General features: G+C 50.4%; 2 protein-coding genes across 4 annotated transcripts in view; one reads left to right on the top strand and one right to left on the bottom strand.

Annotated features, from left to right (window-relative positions):
* Window positions 1–13,268, bottom strand: part of E2F3 (E2F transcription factor 3) — a 74,191-nt gene extending 60,923 nt beyond the window's left edge. Inside the window, exon 1 of one of the 3 annotated variants that reach the window (XM_088024137.1) lies at window positions 12,870–13,268. In XM_088024137.1, coding sequence (XP_087880263.1) covers window positions 12,870–13,268 — 399 coding nt within the window. Of the gene's footprint in view, window positions 1–3,740; window positions 4,163–11,646; window positions 11,826–12,869 lie in introns of those variants that run through there. The other 2 variants (XM_028107379.2, XM_088024138.1) reach the window with 2 other exon arrangements.
* A 73-nt stretch (window positions 13,269–13,341) lies between these two features.
* Window positions 13,342–14,759, top strand: LOC148164168 (uncharacterized). The gene is given in 4 exon segments (XM_088024139.1): window positions 13,342–13,839; window positions 13,841–13,901; window positions 13,904–13,948; window positions 13,951–14,759. Coding segments are annotated over 4 exon segments (537 nt in total). The 5' UTR covers window positions 13,342–13,530; the 3' UTR covers window positions 14,073–14,759.
* Window positions 14,760–17,120: the final 2,361 nt, after the last annotated feature.

The raw sequence follows: 17,120 nt of genomic DNA, 5'->3' as shown, positions 1-17,120 counted from the left end.
ATAACTGCAAGTTTGCACCTCTCAGTCCGCTTCACCCTATTTGCTAACAGTTGGTTTGCGCTGGAAGGGAAGCTTCTACTTAACGACGGTACCACTTCGGATACCCACAGACAACGATGGCAAACGCTCCCGAGTTGAGCATGTGGCCGGCCCTGGAGCCAGCACTTGACACACATTATGGCATTCGACTTTCACAACAGCCCCGTGATGTAGGAACCCCAATTCGGGTGAGGGAGATGGGGCTGAGAGGGGAAATCGTGTGCCCAAATCGTCGGAAGTATGGCATGGTTGCACGGGGATGAACAACCACGCTGAACAGGAGGTCCTGAGCAGGTCTGTCTTAATGACCCAGGTCAGTAAATGATAAATGCAAAACTTCCTCGGCCTTCGCTGAGCTGCAGACTTTGATCCTTTCTTTTCCAAGTTACGGGGAGGCTTTGAGTGGCTGATTCACAGCACGCCCGCCCAGACATGGGCCAGGGCTTCGGCAGGCTAGGTAGAGCATGTTTTCTTTGTATCATTGACCAAGGGTGGGAGCATGGCTCCGGGGTTCCACGGGAGGGTAGGCATGCCGAAATTAAAATCAAGCTATGAGAGATCATTTGCTTTGAAAATCTCTACCATATTTTAGAATGTCAATACACACTTTGTATTAAAGATGCATCTATGGGATTCCCTGTTGCTGCCCTTCCTTCGAGCTCTAGTACAGCAGTTCTCAATGGGGAAGGGGGTTGATTTTGCCCCCAGGAGACATTGGCAATGTCCAGAGACCACGCTGATGTTGTACTTGGAGGGGGGACTGACATCAAGTGGAGGCAGTCTCTGCCCAAAACGTCAGTGGTGCCTGAAGTCCTTCTCCATTTTCAAATGCCCTCCAGCTTTCTTCTCTTCCCCAAGTTTGGGTGCCTAAGAAACTCCACTGACACCATCTTACGGCCTTCACTGTCTTCTATCTCGTCTTAATGATTGAAGAACATGTTCCTTCTTGCCTTTCTCCTGATGAGGGCAAGAGCGTCTTGGTCGCCTTTGAAGGCCTCAAAACACTGAGAACTGCATTCTGCACAAAGTGGGTGTGCGATAAGTATCTGTCCGACACTCGGCTTTCCCTGGAGGGGGTAAAAATACTGAGAATTCAGACCCACCAATACTCAAGAGTTTCTACTGTGGAGGTGGAGAAGGGGTGTGCACTGAATCAGGAACACACATTTCCTATAAATGCTATCTCTTTTAATCCTTCGAACGAACCGCTGAAGGAGACAGGAAACACTATTTTAGGTACCTTCAGCTCATACATCTCATTTGTAAAAGGTCACATGCTGGTAAGTGACAGAGCCCGTTTTTGAGGCCAGATCTCTGAGCCCTGTGCTCCTTCAGTGACCCACTGCCCTGACACCAGGGCTCAGAGCCCCGCCCCCTAGAGTCCCAGATTTAGGGTGCTGGAGATGCTAACGGGGAAAACAGCAACATGAAAGGTTGGAAACTTTACATGATTAGTGTGATCATCACCAGTTTTGCTACCCAATAGAGCCACAAAATCAGTCAGTTCGTGGAGTGCTGGAAATGGGCTTAAGTACAAGTTACATATTTAAAAATTAATTATAAAGATACTTAAGAGTTTACATGAGTCTTTCCTCCAGAGGAGTACTCAACGACTCATTTTTAAATGCTAATGTGCTAGAGCTTAAGAAAGTTCAAGATTTTTTTTTTTTAATCAGCAAAATCAGAGAGCCTAGGAAATTACGGTCCAAAGAGCCATCTTAGTTCAAGACGTAATTATGTGACCTTTCTTTATACTCCCTAGCTGGCTCTCGCCTTCGAGGGGTTGCAAACTGTGGGCTTTCTCAAAGCAGCCAGGAGCTAGGCCCGGACCTGGTAAAGCACATAATAAATAACATCTGATGGCTCGTCTCAGTGAGCCCTGACAGTATTGATCCCCCAAATCAACCTGATGGATCTGTCTCGTTTTCATATTACACGGGAAGAAGTGAAAACAATGAAAGGTTTTCTTGTGGCACCACATTAATTCTTTCTTTCTTTTTTTTTTTTAAGTTAGGGAGACCAGTTCTTGGCTCGCCATTGTTCTTCAAGAGGCCCACTGAGTCCTCTGTGCCAAGGCCACATTTCCAGTGCGTGCCCCTAGCCTCTTAGGAAGCTGGATGGCCTGTGGTGTCACTCACAACCAACTCCTACCAAACAGCCATCCACTCCCCACAGCGCACACAGTGACGGAGAACACCCCTGGCCTCACCCATCCCGACGGTCCCGGGAGCGAAGCACGGGGGCAGTCTGAAGTCCTTTTAGCTCTTTTCTCAGCCTTTCCCTCACTTCCATCCTGCCTTTTCACATGGTCACTGTTGCTATCCTGCTTCCAGACTCATGAGATCCATGGTGCCCATACCCTAAATGGCTCCCTCCCCAGGGAAATTTCCTGGCTTTGAGTTCACGTGGTAACCTGTTCCAGGCAGGCCTAGACCCAACAGAATGAGAAGCCTTCCTACTACAGGGTCAAGTGAATCCTCTGAGGGCACGATGTCCAGCATGTCATACGATATGGTATGTTCCCAGCCCGTGTGGGTACCCGGCATGCGGCAATCACACCCACTTGGACCTCCTGGGCCGAGGTTCTCAGTGCTTTGGGAGCCCCTTCTTGTTTTGCTCACTTTGGGTTTTGGGTAACCCACCTTCAGATGGTCGGCCTTAGCAATGACCTGGATATACGGGTGTTGGAGCCACAGGGGCGGGCTTGGGGTCCAGCGCACCTGGCCCAGGTTTCCGGGGTCTGCTGGGCTAGTCCCTCTGGGCTGAGGAAGGAGCTGAGATGAGCCTAACACTAGTGCATGGGTTCTGCAGGTAGCTTCAGCCCTCGCCTGGCCGTTCCAGCTTCCAGAACCTTTGCCTGTGCTCAACTCCTTCCAGCCACCGGTGTTTGTCACACATCCCAGAAGATCAGAAGATCTTGGTATTTCTCTCTAATTGAAGAGGGTAGAGGGACAAGGGCTACAGGCAATTCTTACTATCAGGGAAGCTTGGAAAAACACCGGGTGATTCCTTTTTGACAGGCATCTTGAGTTTCTCCTATATAATGAACACTATGTCAGAGACCACAGAGGACAAAAGCCAGGAATGAGCGGAGACTTTGTAGCCAGGCCCTTCGGGTTCCATTTCTGCGGCCCCACTCATCAGTAGGGACCAGAGCCAGCCCCTTAACCCCTCACTGTTTCTCCCTGTGCAGAACAAGCATGATGATAATACCCACTTCATAGGTTGTTATGTGGATAATGTGCTAATGTGCGTAAAGCACTTAGTTTAGCGCCCTCCACACACTCGGGCACTCAATAAACATTAGCTATTATTATCCCATAGACCAGAGACTGCTGAGTGGCAGCCCTTAAGCCAAATCTGTCCTAGAGACCTATTTTGTTTGGCCTGCACATTTTCCTATTTAATCGAGCCAACAGTTTAAAACTGGTAGATTCTGGCATTTTAAGAAGGTTGAAGATATGGCAACACGCAGGGCCTGCCTTCCCCTCTGGCAGACATTGCCTAGGGCTGGGTCCCACGGCCCCCCTTTGATAGCAAGCATAGTCCCCCACATCACTTAGGATTAACTCCCTGCCTGACCGTCGCAGGAAGGCCAAGCCCTATTCTACCAACATATCCAATGTTAGGTTCTGTTATTCCCCCATATTGACTTCAGTCCAACTGGCCTCTCCTTCTGTGACCTATATTCCTCTCCCTACCTTTTGCCTCATGATGCTTCCCCAGCCATGAACAATCTCCTCAATCTTCCTTCTCCATCTAGCTCCATGGTTCCAGCTGCGAATGCACAGCAAAATCATCTGGGACACTTTGAAAAAAAGAAAAAAATTCCCATGTCTGGATGCCACCCTCAAGGATTCTAATTAAACCAGGTGGGGCCCGAGTTTTTGGTATGTTTTTGGAAGTGCCCAGATAATTCAAATGTGCACCCTCGTGTGCTCCGAGACTGATGGTCCCGAGAGCTCCCCTCTCTCCTGGCCCAGCCAGCACCTCTTGTCAGCACTGCACCACTGAGGACTAGATGAGTCTTGTTTTCCTCCTGACTCCTGTTTAGTCTTGCTCGCGAAATCACCTTGTGTTTAAAGCCTGTCTCCCCAAACAGACTGTAAACTCCAGAGAGGGCGGGTCACACCTCCGACTTCTTCTCCATCCCCGACAGACCAACCAGGGTGCCGAGCACACCGGAGACATCGAATGAAAACGCCTCTCGAATATCCGGGTCTTATGGTGTAGAAGGCACTGTGGGCAGTACGTGATGAAACCACCCCAGACGGGTTTCCTGGAGCCTGCAGGAACGCCAGTAATGAGGCGGCGAAGAGGCGGACTCGGGGCCGGTGGGAATGAGGGCAGCAAGAGAAGCGAGGTGGAGCGGGAGGAAAGGGAACCCACGAGCAAACGAAGGCGTCAGAAGGAACCCTGCAGCCGTCTGAAGTGCTGTGCCCGGCCAGCAGCCCAGCCAGGAGGAACGGGAGGCAGAACGGGAAAGGCGAGATCTCACCGGACCTCGAACGCCGCGGAAAAGGTTGTAGCTAATTTGGTAAGTCGCAAGAGCGGCCAGGGAAGGCTGCAATCCTGGCATCGTTCTAGAAGCCAGGCGGAGGGAGAGGCGATGGGTGAAGGGGCCAGGGAGGCCCGGAGGCAGGCTCCCCGACTCTGGAGATCAGCGCAGTCCTCCCCTCCCGCCCCCTCCATGGACGGGGGCCTCTGCGCCAGCCGGGGCCCAGCGTGCTCAGACTCCCCGATTCCGGCCATTCAGTGTTCAGCCACAGTTTACTGTGCAGAAGTGAAATCACGCTAACAGTGCAACTTTATTAACGCATTTAATCGCAGAAATAAAGCCTTTCCTCACGACGCGATTACTACTGCTAGGACTATTATAATAAGCAGCTTATTCTTCTGTTCCTTCTCCCAAGTCAGTGTGCGGCTTATCAAGAGACACACACCCTAATGACCAGGTCAGGAGAAAACGGCCCCCTGCGTCCCTCCTCCTCCCTGCCACCACCTTTTGTGGAGGCGTGACTGGGTTTAAATGAAGGCGGGGCTAGTTAAGAAAACAGGCCACAAAGGACAGCCCAAGAGATGGCCGTGGAAGGGGAGCCCGGTCCTGCCAGGTATCTGCTCAACACTCTCATGACCCCTCCCATGTGCCAGGCCTCATCTACTTACTTTACAAATAAGAACGAACTCCTGCAATCTTCCTAACCCCCTCCCCCAACCCCGGGGGTTCGGGGGTGAGGTACTGTGATCTTCCCATCCTACCGGTTAGGAAACTGAGACGAAGAGGTTCGGCGTGCTAAGCCCCAAGTCATATAGCTGGTGCGCGGAGCCAGAGTAAGAACCCAGGGGCCCTGGCTCTAGACTCCATCATCTGACCCTCATACCCAGCTGCCCTTCCCTTGTCGCCTGAATTCAAGGTGAGGGTGCCGTTTGGCACACGGGCCTCCCTCTCTCCTAAGGCCTGCCAGACCCAGCGGGACTCAAAGGGGATGGGGCTTGGCCCCAGGGTTACAGCTCTGGTTTTCTAGCTCTAGAACCTTGGAGCATCAGAAATGGCAGCGGGCAAAGGAGAGGGTGAGCTCTCAAGCTCTCGGGGCTCTGAGCTCCCTTCCCGTGACCCCAGGGTCCGGAGCCACAACCACTGGGGTCATGAAAACTAGAGCATGCCAGAGGAGCCAAAAGGCTCTCCAGGGTAGCCAGGCATGAGCTGGCCGGGAGGACCAAGGGCACTCGGCTTCTCGCTGCCTGGAAGACGGACTCCGTTTACCAAAATATCTTCTGGAACACGAGTTTCACTGATAAGCACAACCCGTCTTCATGCTCCTGAGCGCTCCCTGGCCGAGATGCCGGCGCTTCGCACAGCCCCTTGCGGGTCTGTGGGCGACACACAAGCCATAGATCCGAGCCCCTAACAACTGGATGAACTACAGCCACCTCAGATTAGGTTTCACTTTTAGGCTCCAGGGCTTGAAGTGGTTCTATTTTTAAGCTTCCTCAGTTCCACCAGTAAAAGCTGACATTTTAATGAAATGCGTTCTGGGTTTTAGGGGATGGTGACTTCCTCTGAAAGTGTTAACTGACCAGCCACTTGGTCAGATCAGAAGTCTTTCCTGCGGGAAGAGCCTCTAGCCCAGTGTGACCCGGCAAGGACCTCTGAAAACCTGTCCAGTAACTCCAGACGTGGATGGCCCCGGACAAAACTTCCAGCACTGGAGCTATTTGGTGCCCTGCACTGAAAAAAGTTTCAAAAGTCCTCTTAGGTTCTCTTCTCTGTATGTTTCCCCTTTTAACAAAAGCATCCGAAATGTCATATACACAGAGAATAAGCTTGTAACAAAGCTTTAAAAACACTGCCACGTTTTTATAAGTCAGTCATTCCTTCCATTTTGAAAAATTCCCTTTCATTGAACATCTAAGTCACTCGCTTATTCTGAATATTTGACAATGAGCTGTTACTCCAAGACCAACTGTTCAAAGGATACTTCCTTCCATATGTGCACGTCAAAAAAAAAATGTCACCCCCTCCTGAAGGCAATCTAAAATGGACTCTATACATCCGATTTTTCCCATATAGGGCACCTGAGACATAGTTAACCTTTTCTTGGTGACTGAAGCTTCCTCTAAGAATTCAAGTCTCTAATTTCAGTCCTGGCTTTGCCATGAGCTAGCTTGTGACCTTGGGCAAGTAACTGAACTCCACTGGGGCTGAATTTCTTCACCTGCAAAATGAAGGGATCTGGTCAGAGGATAACTGTTGCTTCACAGCTCTCAACGTTAGGAGTCGAACGAAGACCACAGGAACCATCGATTGTTGCCCATGCTAACCGAAAGCGTTTTTCTTAGGGACTGTCGAGTTATAAGAATACTGCCTGGACCCTACAGATAGCCCCAGACAGTTGGGCCAAAGTCACTTATAGTTGACCCTTGAACAACACAGGTTTGAAGTACATGGGTCCACTTCTATGGGGTTTTATTTATTTATTTTTTGTAGTACTAGAAGTGTATTTTCTCTTCCTTGTGACCTTAACACTTTCTTTCCTCAGGCTTACTTTATTCTAACACTGTATGTAATACACAGGCAAAATCTGTGTTAACTGTGTTATCAGGAAAGGTTCAACAGTAGGCTGTTGGTAGTTAAGTTTTTGGGGGAGTCAAAAGCTATACTCAGATTTTTGGTTGTGTGTGCGTGCTGTTCAAGGGTCACCTGTACTTTTCTTCATCTCTTCCCTATTCCACCAGCTGTTCATTCTCCCTATCGGCCTCCAGTGGACATAAACCCCTGCTTTAGCTGACCAATCTAAGTAATGGTCTGCTTTGCTCAGGTTCTCTCCAGCAAAGCAAAGTGCATGGGCTTTGTGATACCATCTGGCACCCAGTGGGCTTTATCTCCTCTTGCTCAAAGTGATACTCCACCATGGCCACAAGACTAACTCCCCAGTTGAGGTCCGGGGAAGACTAAGAATGCATTCTTGTGACTTGTACATTCTTTGAGTTCTAAAGACACACTGCTTTATGGGGGTGGGGGAGTGTTTGAAGCAAAAATGACAACAGAAAATAAACCAATTTCCTTCTTACTGGAGCAATGCTACGTGCGTTACCCCTCTATAGGAACCCCCCTCCCGGGTTTCCTGTCCTCACCTCAGTTGTTGCTTTTCTGAGCCTTCTGTTGTCTAACTTTTCTTTGCGTAAGATACATTTTCCAAGTCACTCTGTGAAGCCAAAGAGTGGATCAGAGTAGGCAGAAGAAGATACCATTAGTGGTTTCCTATATTTACTGCTTTCCCAGTTTATCTTCCCTTCTTAGTCCCATGAAAAATGATTAGTAGAAAAAAATGCTTCTTAGCAATTGTAAATACAGTCCCTAAAACACTATTTTAAAGCTGCTAACAAGCATGAGAATATGCATTAAACCACATGCTTATTAGTACCTCGAAGAATTCAGGAAAGTTCCCCTCTCTAAAAACCAAATTGAAACACAGAACGTGATAAGAATTGAATCTACTTCTGTGCCTTGCACTCTTTGGAGTGGTTTCATGGGCATCGAGGCAGGACTCGATATCCTGAGCACAGGTCAATGGCTGGCTTTCTCTCATCCTGGGTTTAAAAACGTTAGTAAGAAAGGAGGTGGTTACAAAGGAATGGGAGCCGGTGAGCCTGGCAAAGTGGCTGTAAACTGGACAAATGGAAGACAGGTAAATCCTGTGAAATCAGAAAACTAAGGATGGATATCTGAAGCTTTGCCAAATGGGTCCCAGTCCTGTGGAAAGAGGGCTGAAGGTGTGGGTGGTATATCTTTGGGGAGGCAATCAAGACAGAAGAGGTTTTGTTTTGTTTTTCAAGTAGGCTCCTAGCCCGGCCCAGCGTGGAGCCCAATACAGGGCTTGAACTCATGACCCTGAGATCAAGACCTGAGCTGAGATCAAGAGTGGGACGCTCAACCAACTGAGCCCCCTAGGCGCCCCAAGACAGAAGAGTTAAAAAGAAAACTACTGCATGAGATCTCTGAGAAATGAGAATAAAAGCAACTCCCCGCCTCCCCTCCCCCTCAGCCTTTAAATCTCCAGGTGCTGCTGTTTATTCAGGCCTAAGCTTTGAGTATTATTTTCTGTTTTCAAGTTAGCTTTACACCGCACAACATTAATCTCAGAATCTACTCTTCCAAGCATTACACAAGGTGATGACTTATAGGAAAAAAAAAAAAAATCCTTTCCTGTGCGCAAGCTTGGGTTCCTCCACTCGCAGCGCCACATTTAAGGGTGCTTTGTTCGAGAGGATGATTAGAGTGGCGCCCTGGGTACTGATTATAGAGGAGCTATTTGTACTGCCCGAGTCTGGGCACTGCATTATATTAAAACTTCCATTTTGGGGTATGTAGTGACTAAAAATTCTCTCCTAGTTTAAACTTGGCATCAACTATATATCTCAGCAGAAGCAAGATTATTGAGTATAGAACCACAGGAACCCGGCGTTTTTCTTTTATACTCGCACAGGAAACAACAAACCCAGCTACAGCATCTATGGCTCCTCCATTCTCACACCGAAATTTCGAGCACTGTGGGTTCTTTCCCAAAGTATAATGAGGAGGCTGCTGTGACTGGATTAAATGAAATCAGATGTGAAAGGCCACTGTCTCTCCTGTTAATAGATCCCAAATTTTCTAGGAGGAGAATGAAATAAATCTCACCTTCTTTTTTAGAAGAGGCAGAAAATGATGAAGCCCTTTCTGCTTCAGAAAATAGCACTTCTGGGCCTCTACAGCTCTTCCATTTCCAAGAGTCCACCAGTTGAAAATGAATTTACCTAGAGCATGCCTCTGCCTTGCTGACAATTGAGAGCCAGGACAGACGGCACCCTGAAGGGAGCAGGTCCATGGAGTCACGGGAGAGGTAGAGCCCAGGTGAAAAAGTGAGGATGAGTTGATCTAAATTTATCACCACTCAGGGCACAAGATCATGTACAGGCAGTTTGACACCAATCTCTATATAGTCCTGGGACTATAGTCCTAGGACTAAAATAGGGACATGTCCCTATTTTACCCATTGCTGGAAGAGCCACGTTCTGTGGATTTAAAAACCCAAATTAATTCGGTATCATTAATTACATATCACCTTAGAAAACCTTTAACCCTTTTACTCTCATAGGTAAATAAACAAGGCAGTGTGCACAAAGTCTTAACATTATTTCTCTAAGTTATAAAAGAAATAACATTTCCGAATGTTAATTTTGTTGGATATCTACTATTTGCCTGGCACTGTGTGAAGAGTTTTACATGCATTATCATACCGAACTCTTAAAAAGAAAGAGAACCTTAACCTTAACCCTGCTATTGTTCCTATTTTACAGAAGAGGGAAGCTTTTGAGAAATTAAGTTATTTGCCTAAGATCATAAAACTTGTAAATGACAGCAGCAATATAGCTAGTAAAATAGTACTCATATATTTTCTCCCATTAAAAAAAGGTTGAGGATCTCTTCCTGTAAAAAGTTGTTAGATGTTCTTGAGAACTGGAACCAGGTGGGTCTGCAAATCTGGCCACCAGAACAGAGTTCTCAACCTCTTCTTGGACACAGTGTTTAAATGGTTACTCTGCTCAGCCAATCACTTAGCTGTCCCCAAGCCATCTTCTGCCTTAGTGGAAGAAGATGAACAAAATTTCAAGGCTTAAATAGAAGTTTAATATAATTTGGTGAGAAAATCAAACTTTATCTTCAATGCTCATGATTTTGGAATAATTTCATGGAAAGAAAGATAAAGTTTTGACATAACTTGGAAGACAGGGTAATTTTTATACTTTAAACACAATGAACTACATCTAAGTTTGGCTAGACAGTTTTGGAGGCTCGACAAGCAGGCTAAGATTCAAAAAAACAAAACAAAACAAAACAAAACAAAAACCCAAAAAAACCCCAGCAATCTGGTGGTCTCATAATTTCCCATTATCAAAACTACTCTCCCATAAATCTGAATCCAATCCAAGAATTATGTCAATAGGTGGTTGTTTCAGATTAGGTTTCTGATACAGTAAGAGAACTATGTAAGGGGCCAATATGCTTAAAAAATATTCTAAACATGTTCAGGTCAGATGAAGTTAACAGTATTTAATGCTAAAAGCATGGAATATTCTTGTGCCTGAGATCCAGCATCCTGGATACAGTATGTGTAAGTAGGTACTGTACTCTATCTCCCCCCTGCTGGCAGACCCTTGTCACTAAAAACGATGAGCTTCTTTGAGACTATATGAGACTGTATCACACATCCTCAGCAAGTATCTCTGGGGCCGGAAAGCAGTGAAGATCCAACCATGGGAGAAATTGGAAAGAGTAAGGGAATAAAAAAAATCTTCATTATTCCAAAACCCATCTCATTTCCCAAAGTGCTGCGTAGGTGCTGACTTTCTTAAAGAGCCCTGCAAAATCTTGATTCTCCAAAAAATACACCCATTTGGAACTGAGACAAGGTGAGGTCAACGACTGGTATTATCAACAACCATAGCTGTCTCGCGTTCGTTTCTAACCTCGTGGGGGCCAACCCTCACCACGAGGGTGAAGACAGGAGCCATGGAGGAAGGGAATGAAGGAGAGAAAAGGAGAAAGGGGAGAGACCTCCGGGCCACACTTCTTTCTAGTATCGACAAAAAGAGAAGCCGCATACTGACCTAAATCATCTCTCAAAGGCGCTTTATAAATTACAGGGACAAAGGGAGGGGGTGGCGGGTGGCCTGGGAATCCTACAGACACCCTACCCTCTGACCCGCCCCCCTCCCCCTCCAGCACAAGGGAAGGAAGACAGAAAACAGAGCTCAACTCGGCCATTGGCGAGAAGCCCCCCCTCCGCTTTCCGATCGCCCATCCATCGGCCCCCTAGAAAAAAAATACACGTAAACACCATACCCACCCCCTGGGGCGGACACTCCCGGCCCGAGGTTCGTAGAACCGGAGGCCGGGGCATTTACTTAGTTAGATTTTTCTTGCTTACTCATTTCCCTCAAGCACCCAACCCCCCGTTCCCACTCCAAAACCCCGCTCAACCGCCTACCCCCACGGCTTCAGCCCCCAACAGAATCCGGTGCCCCCGCGGCGGCGGCAGCCCCCGAGCCGTCCCGGTCACTAACCTGCTGCTGTAAGGGCATTTCCGAAACCAGCCTGGCTCCGGGGGAGGTGGGGGGGCCGGCTGGAGAGGGGGCCCGGAGGGCCGAACAGACCGGCGGCGCCGGGCGAGGGCGGGCGCCCGTGGTGGGGGGGGGGTTAGGGAGAGCAGAGGGAGGGTGGCCGTGCCGGGGGCGGGTGCGAGGGCGCCGGGACCGTCCCAGGCCAGGGAGCCGGCGAGCAGGAGGAAGTGGGTGCCCCCCTCTCCCCCTCCAGCGCCCCCTCCCGCCGCCGCCTCCTCCCCAGTCACAGGCGCGTCCTCCGCGCACGTGTGCGAAACGTCACCGGCGGGTCCCGGGGAGAGGGACAGACCCAGGCGGCGGGACGGGAACACGGCTGCCCCCGCCCTCCGTCGCCGGGGGGCGGGGAGGGGGACAGGGCGGGGAAGGAAGGGGCAAGGGGAGAGGCGGGTCAAGGGCAGGCCCGGGGCCCGGCGAGAAAGGCCCGGGCGCTCAGGCCACGCGGGCGCCGCCGCTGCCGCCGCCGGGATGCGCCCAGGCCGGGGCGCCTGCCCGCGAGTCCCTCACCCCCGGACAGCCCACGCCCCAGCTCGCACCCGGCTTCCAGCCCCACCTTCCCCGCCACCTCTCTCCGCCTCCCCCGGCCCCTTTGTTGCCGGGAGTTACAGATCCCAAAATGTGTCAAGCGCGGCATGGCAGAGCCCCTGCGCCCCGAGCACGCCTTAGGGACCCCCGGCAGCCAACGGGCCTCCGAGGCCGGCGGGGGGTGATCACCCCAACAGGCCCCCCCCGGTTTCCAGCCCCCAGAGTCCCCCACTCCCCAGTTCACTACTCCCTCCCCCACCCCCTTCTCCATCCGGGGCGTGACCCCTTCCTACGCCCGAGAAAGAGGAAGCTTCGAGTTGAAGGGGAGGGGAGGGTGGGGGTAGGGGAAAGTGCAGGAAAAGAAGGGGGGGCCGCGAAAAGTTTCAGAGTGTTTGAAGTGGTCCGCGCCAAGGCAAGCCCCGCTGCCCCGCGCGCCTGGCGGAGCCCCCCGACCCTCCGGGCGCAGGGGCGTGAGGGGGAGTGCACAAGTCTAACAATAAAGCCCAGTCGGAGGGGCAGCTGCCGAGGCCCACGACGCTCGGCCCCGCGCTGTCCCGGGGCGGCCCTCAGCGCGCCCACCACCCCGCGCGGTGCGAGCCCACCTCCCGCCCGGGCTGGGGACGGTGGGAACGGGAGGGCATTACCGGAGGGCCGCCGCCGCCGCCGCTGCCGCCGCGTCCCAGCGCTGGTGGCTGCTGCAGCAGCCCGGCTCTGCTGGAGGGTCCGTGCGGCGTGGTGTAGAGGAGGCTGCCGGCGGTCTGCTCCGCGCCGGGGGCACTGGGGAGGAGGGGGCCGGCGGCGACGGCGCCGCTTTGGAGGGAGGAGGAACAGGAGGTGGTGGAAGTGTTCGTGGTGAGGATCTGGATGTACGCGCCCGGGGCTGCAGCGGCGGCGGCGGCGGCGGCGGCGGCGGGGAAGCCGGGGCTGGCTAGCAGTGCCCTTTTGTCCATGGAGGCTGCAGCGGCGGCGGCGACAGCCGCCCCCTCCCCACCCCCGGCGGTCACCAGGTACTGCTCCAGGGCGGGCTGGATCCCCTTTCTCATCTCTCGCTCCTGCTCTTTTTATTGCTATGGTATTTTAATGTATTGTTTTCAATTTCTTTATTATTTGCAGTCGGAGTTTCCAAGTCTCTCCTTCTCTCCTCCCCGCCCGGCGCTTCCGAGCCCCTTCTCTCTCTTTTCTTTTTTATTTTTCCGCACCGCACGGGCCCCGGGGGCCAAAAATAATCGGGGCTCTGGAGAGAGGAGGGTCCCGGCCGCACGGATATCGGGCCCCGAGGGGGGATGGAGGCGTCGGGGGCGGCCGATGCAACGGATTGCGAGGCGGCGGCGGCAGCCCGGGTGCTGCGGCCGGCAGCTGAAAAATGGCTCCAGGAAGCTGCTGCTGACAATGAATGAAGGGATACGGTTTACGCGCCAAGGTCCTCCCGCGAAACTCAGATTTCCCGCCGGCTTTTCAAACCATATTTGCATATCCCCGCCCTTCAACCCGCCGAGGACCGTTCCCACAGCCCATTGGGCCTCTGCCTCCTTACTTAAGTCCCAATCGTGGCGCAGGGCCGCGACTTGCTGGTTTCCATTGGCTACCGTGCATCATGGTTACCGGGGCGACAGGGGGCTCTATTTGCATAGGTCTCCTTGATTGGCTGAGGGAAAGCAGGGTTCTTAAGAGGTGGGGCAAAGCCTTTCCTTCTCTCCCACGGAAAACCACGCCTTGTCCAAGCTCCGCCCGGTCCCCGCCCGCACGCCGGGCGGGGGCTGCTGACCTGGGCAGGCGCTCAGCGCCGGCGGACTCAGTGTCGATCTAGTCTGGAGCGCGAGTTTCGCTTTTAGAAATTGTCAAGGTGACCAAGGGGACACTTGCGGGAATTCACTTTCCTTTGGCCAGTCAGTGTAATAGAGGTACACGAGCTGGAGATTCTCCCACATGTGCTCCAAAGGCAAGATGGACCATACGGACGATGCCTGGCAGGTGGGACCTGAGCCCTTTAAATCGTGGGTTTCTCTTTTCCTGAAATCCAACCAATGCCGCGGCGAGAGCTGATCCGGAGGCCCAGGCTGATAGACAGAAGCATGTGGGCAGACGGGATCGTGGGGGCAGAAGGTTCGACTGACGTGATTGCGGGCACCACTTTAGTTAGCCTTCCAGATCATTCCTGGTAGCTTCATTATTAGCCTGGATGGGGTTTAAGTAAAAATGAACTCTGGAACGTTTGGGGCGAAAGCTCACCACGAGTATTGGTTTGAGTCCAGCGGACCCCCCCCCACACACACACACTGGCCAGAAGCACCCAGGGCAGTTAATCTGGGCTGATTTAGGACTGATCTGCGGGTTTCTAATCCACCAAACAGTAATCCGAAGGAGTACACGCTTCCCACGATGACGTCTTGCTCCCAGCAAACGCTTCACGCCCAGGAACCAGCGCTTTTCAGTCTCGGTTTCCTACCAAGTTCTCCGACTGAAAGCAAACGCGACGATCCAGACTCATTCCAAAACATTTTAAACTTTTTTTTTTTTTTAGTAAACCAGAAATTGTCACCAGAAGTCTATTAAATTATTGTCAAATCGACTTCTGTATTGATGTAACTCTGTTCATGGGTCTTAAAAAAATTGATCGCTTCTGTGAGACTGAACAGGAAAAGGAATGTGGGGAAAGGTGTACGTGTCAGTCGTCATTTACAATTCCGGTCACCGAGAATTGTACAAAATAGCCGCTAAGCGGGTGTTCATGGAGTGATGAGGCTTGCGATTCTTCATGCCCTGCTGCAAAACTTTGCTATTATTGTTATTTTTAATAATAATTTCCAAAAAATTCGTATACTCAGTATTATGAAAGGCCCGGCCAGATATGTCAGTTGAGGCTCGGACTCCCTAATACTTCAGTCCTGTTAACCTAGTCTGAAACAGGACGAGCTAAAAGTACTGTTAAACCTGGCACCAGGCTCAGGAATGTTTTGGTCTTGCATGCAAGCTGGTTGGGGACGCATGGCCTAGTCCCCAAACACTCTATCATAAAACTGACACTCTCTTTAGGGCAGATTAGGTGGTATTCGGAGGGCATCAATTCTTGTTGGACTAGAGGCATACTGTATAAGCAGTTTCTTTGATCTTGTTCCATCGATGCTGCTTTCCACCGTGGGTCACTACTGAGAACCCTCGTTCGGTTAACTCCTTGGATATTACCACCTGTAGAACATCACTGGCAGCATGGTTTTGGTGGTGGCAGTGAGGGTTGTGCCCAAGTCGTGAGAGACCTGCATTTTTAAGACTAGAGACAAGCCCAGGATTTGGAACTGTGTACAAAATCCTGGCTAGATCTCCCTGCAAGTGATTTACATTAAGATGAATATGACAGTCACATTCTTATTCTACTTTAGCCAAGTTATATTTTCAATGTAGGGTATTTGGTAGAAAACAAATGTTTTGACATTTTATGTCTTGTGACAGAAAATAAGATGCTAAAATTTGAGGTAGGCTATTGATTTGTGGAGAGGCAGCATGTTTTACTAGAAAGATAATGGGTTTTGGAGCCACTTGCTAGTTATATAACTTTAATCTTTAAAAGCCTGTTTTCTCATATGTTCAGTGGGAAGTCATATTGCAATGCCCATATTACAAGGTCATGATGAAAAGAGGCAATAATAAATGGAAAGTGCCAGGCATATAGCATAGCAGGTGCTCAATAAGCAGTAGCTATTTATGATTCTATTTATTTGTGTGATTGTGCTTTGTAGCTCTGTGTAGTCCAATCTGACTCCCAGCCTCAAATCTTCCCAATTGCCCGTGGATGTCCACTTGCTGTGGCAGCTTAGCTTTGTCCCAGAGTAGGAGCACAGTGATGTCCTGGTTAGTAGGGATTCTAGAAAACTGACTCAGAAGTTCAGGGTAATAAAGTCCTCGCTGCTGCTCATCCACTCCCATCTAATGGGTTAGTGGCTCCTGGCTGCTTCCTGACTCTGAGCCTTCCTGTCATTCCCTTAAAGGTTAGACTGATCTAGCACTTGAGCCAGATAGCTCTTGCCAACCACCACCTCCTTTCTCTTGCTTTGACAGTGGCCCAGGCAGCTAGTTGTTACAAAATGGGCTTGTATAGTTAGTTTGAGTGGTGGTCCCTCAAAAAAACATGTCCTTATCCTATCCCTAGAACCTATAGTGTGAACTTATTTGGAAAAAGGATCTTTGCAGATGTAATTAAGTCAAGGATCTCAAGATAAGATCCTTCTGACTTACCTAGGTGAGCTAAATTCAATGACAAATATCCTTAGACACCCAGAGGAAGGACACAGAGGAGAGGCTTTGTTGAAGATGGAGGCAGGGGTTGGAATGAGCAGCTGAAAGTCAAGAAATGCCAACAGCCACCAGAAGCTAGAAGAGGCATGGAGTAGAATCTTCCATAAAGCCTCTGGAGGGAGCAGAGCCCTGCCAACACCTAGATCTAGGACTTCTGGCTTCTAGACCTGTGATAGAATAAATTTCCGTTGTTTTGAGCTACCCAGTTTGCGGTAATTTATTATGGCAGACCTGGGGGACTAATTCAGTCTGCTGGCCTGCCTACCTGAATCTCAAACCTCTCCGCTTCTACTCACCGGTTTTGTGCGGTTGCCAAGAGACCATTCCTTGCTGGACGCCAATGACACTGATTGTCAGCCCAGGCTAGAGGCCCTGTTGAAGACTTTTCAAAGTATGACTTGTTGCAGACTTACCTAAGGAGTTTGTAAAAATGCAGATTCCTGAGCTCTCCCCAGTCCTAACGAGCCGGAATCCTTTGAGGCAGGGCCCAAGCATTTTATTTAACAAGTCCCTGCAGGTTAATTTCTTCAAGCACTAAAGACTGAGAGCCAGAGTCCGCTGTATGACTCTGGACTTCGCATTATTTCCTATTCTAGCTCCAGCTG

Source organism: Eumetopias jubatus, unplaced genomic scaffold (assembly GCF_037043125.1).
Source record: "Eumetopias jubatus isolate StellerSeaLion01/CBP00866 unplaced genomic scaffold, mEumJub1_p1.0 scaffold_6, whole genome shotgun sequence".
Lineage (NCBI taxonomy): Eukaryota > Metazoa > Chordata > Mammalia > Carnivora > Otariidae > Eumetopias > Eumetopias jubatus.
This window is presented reverse-complemented; position numbering and strand designations above follow the sequence as displayed.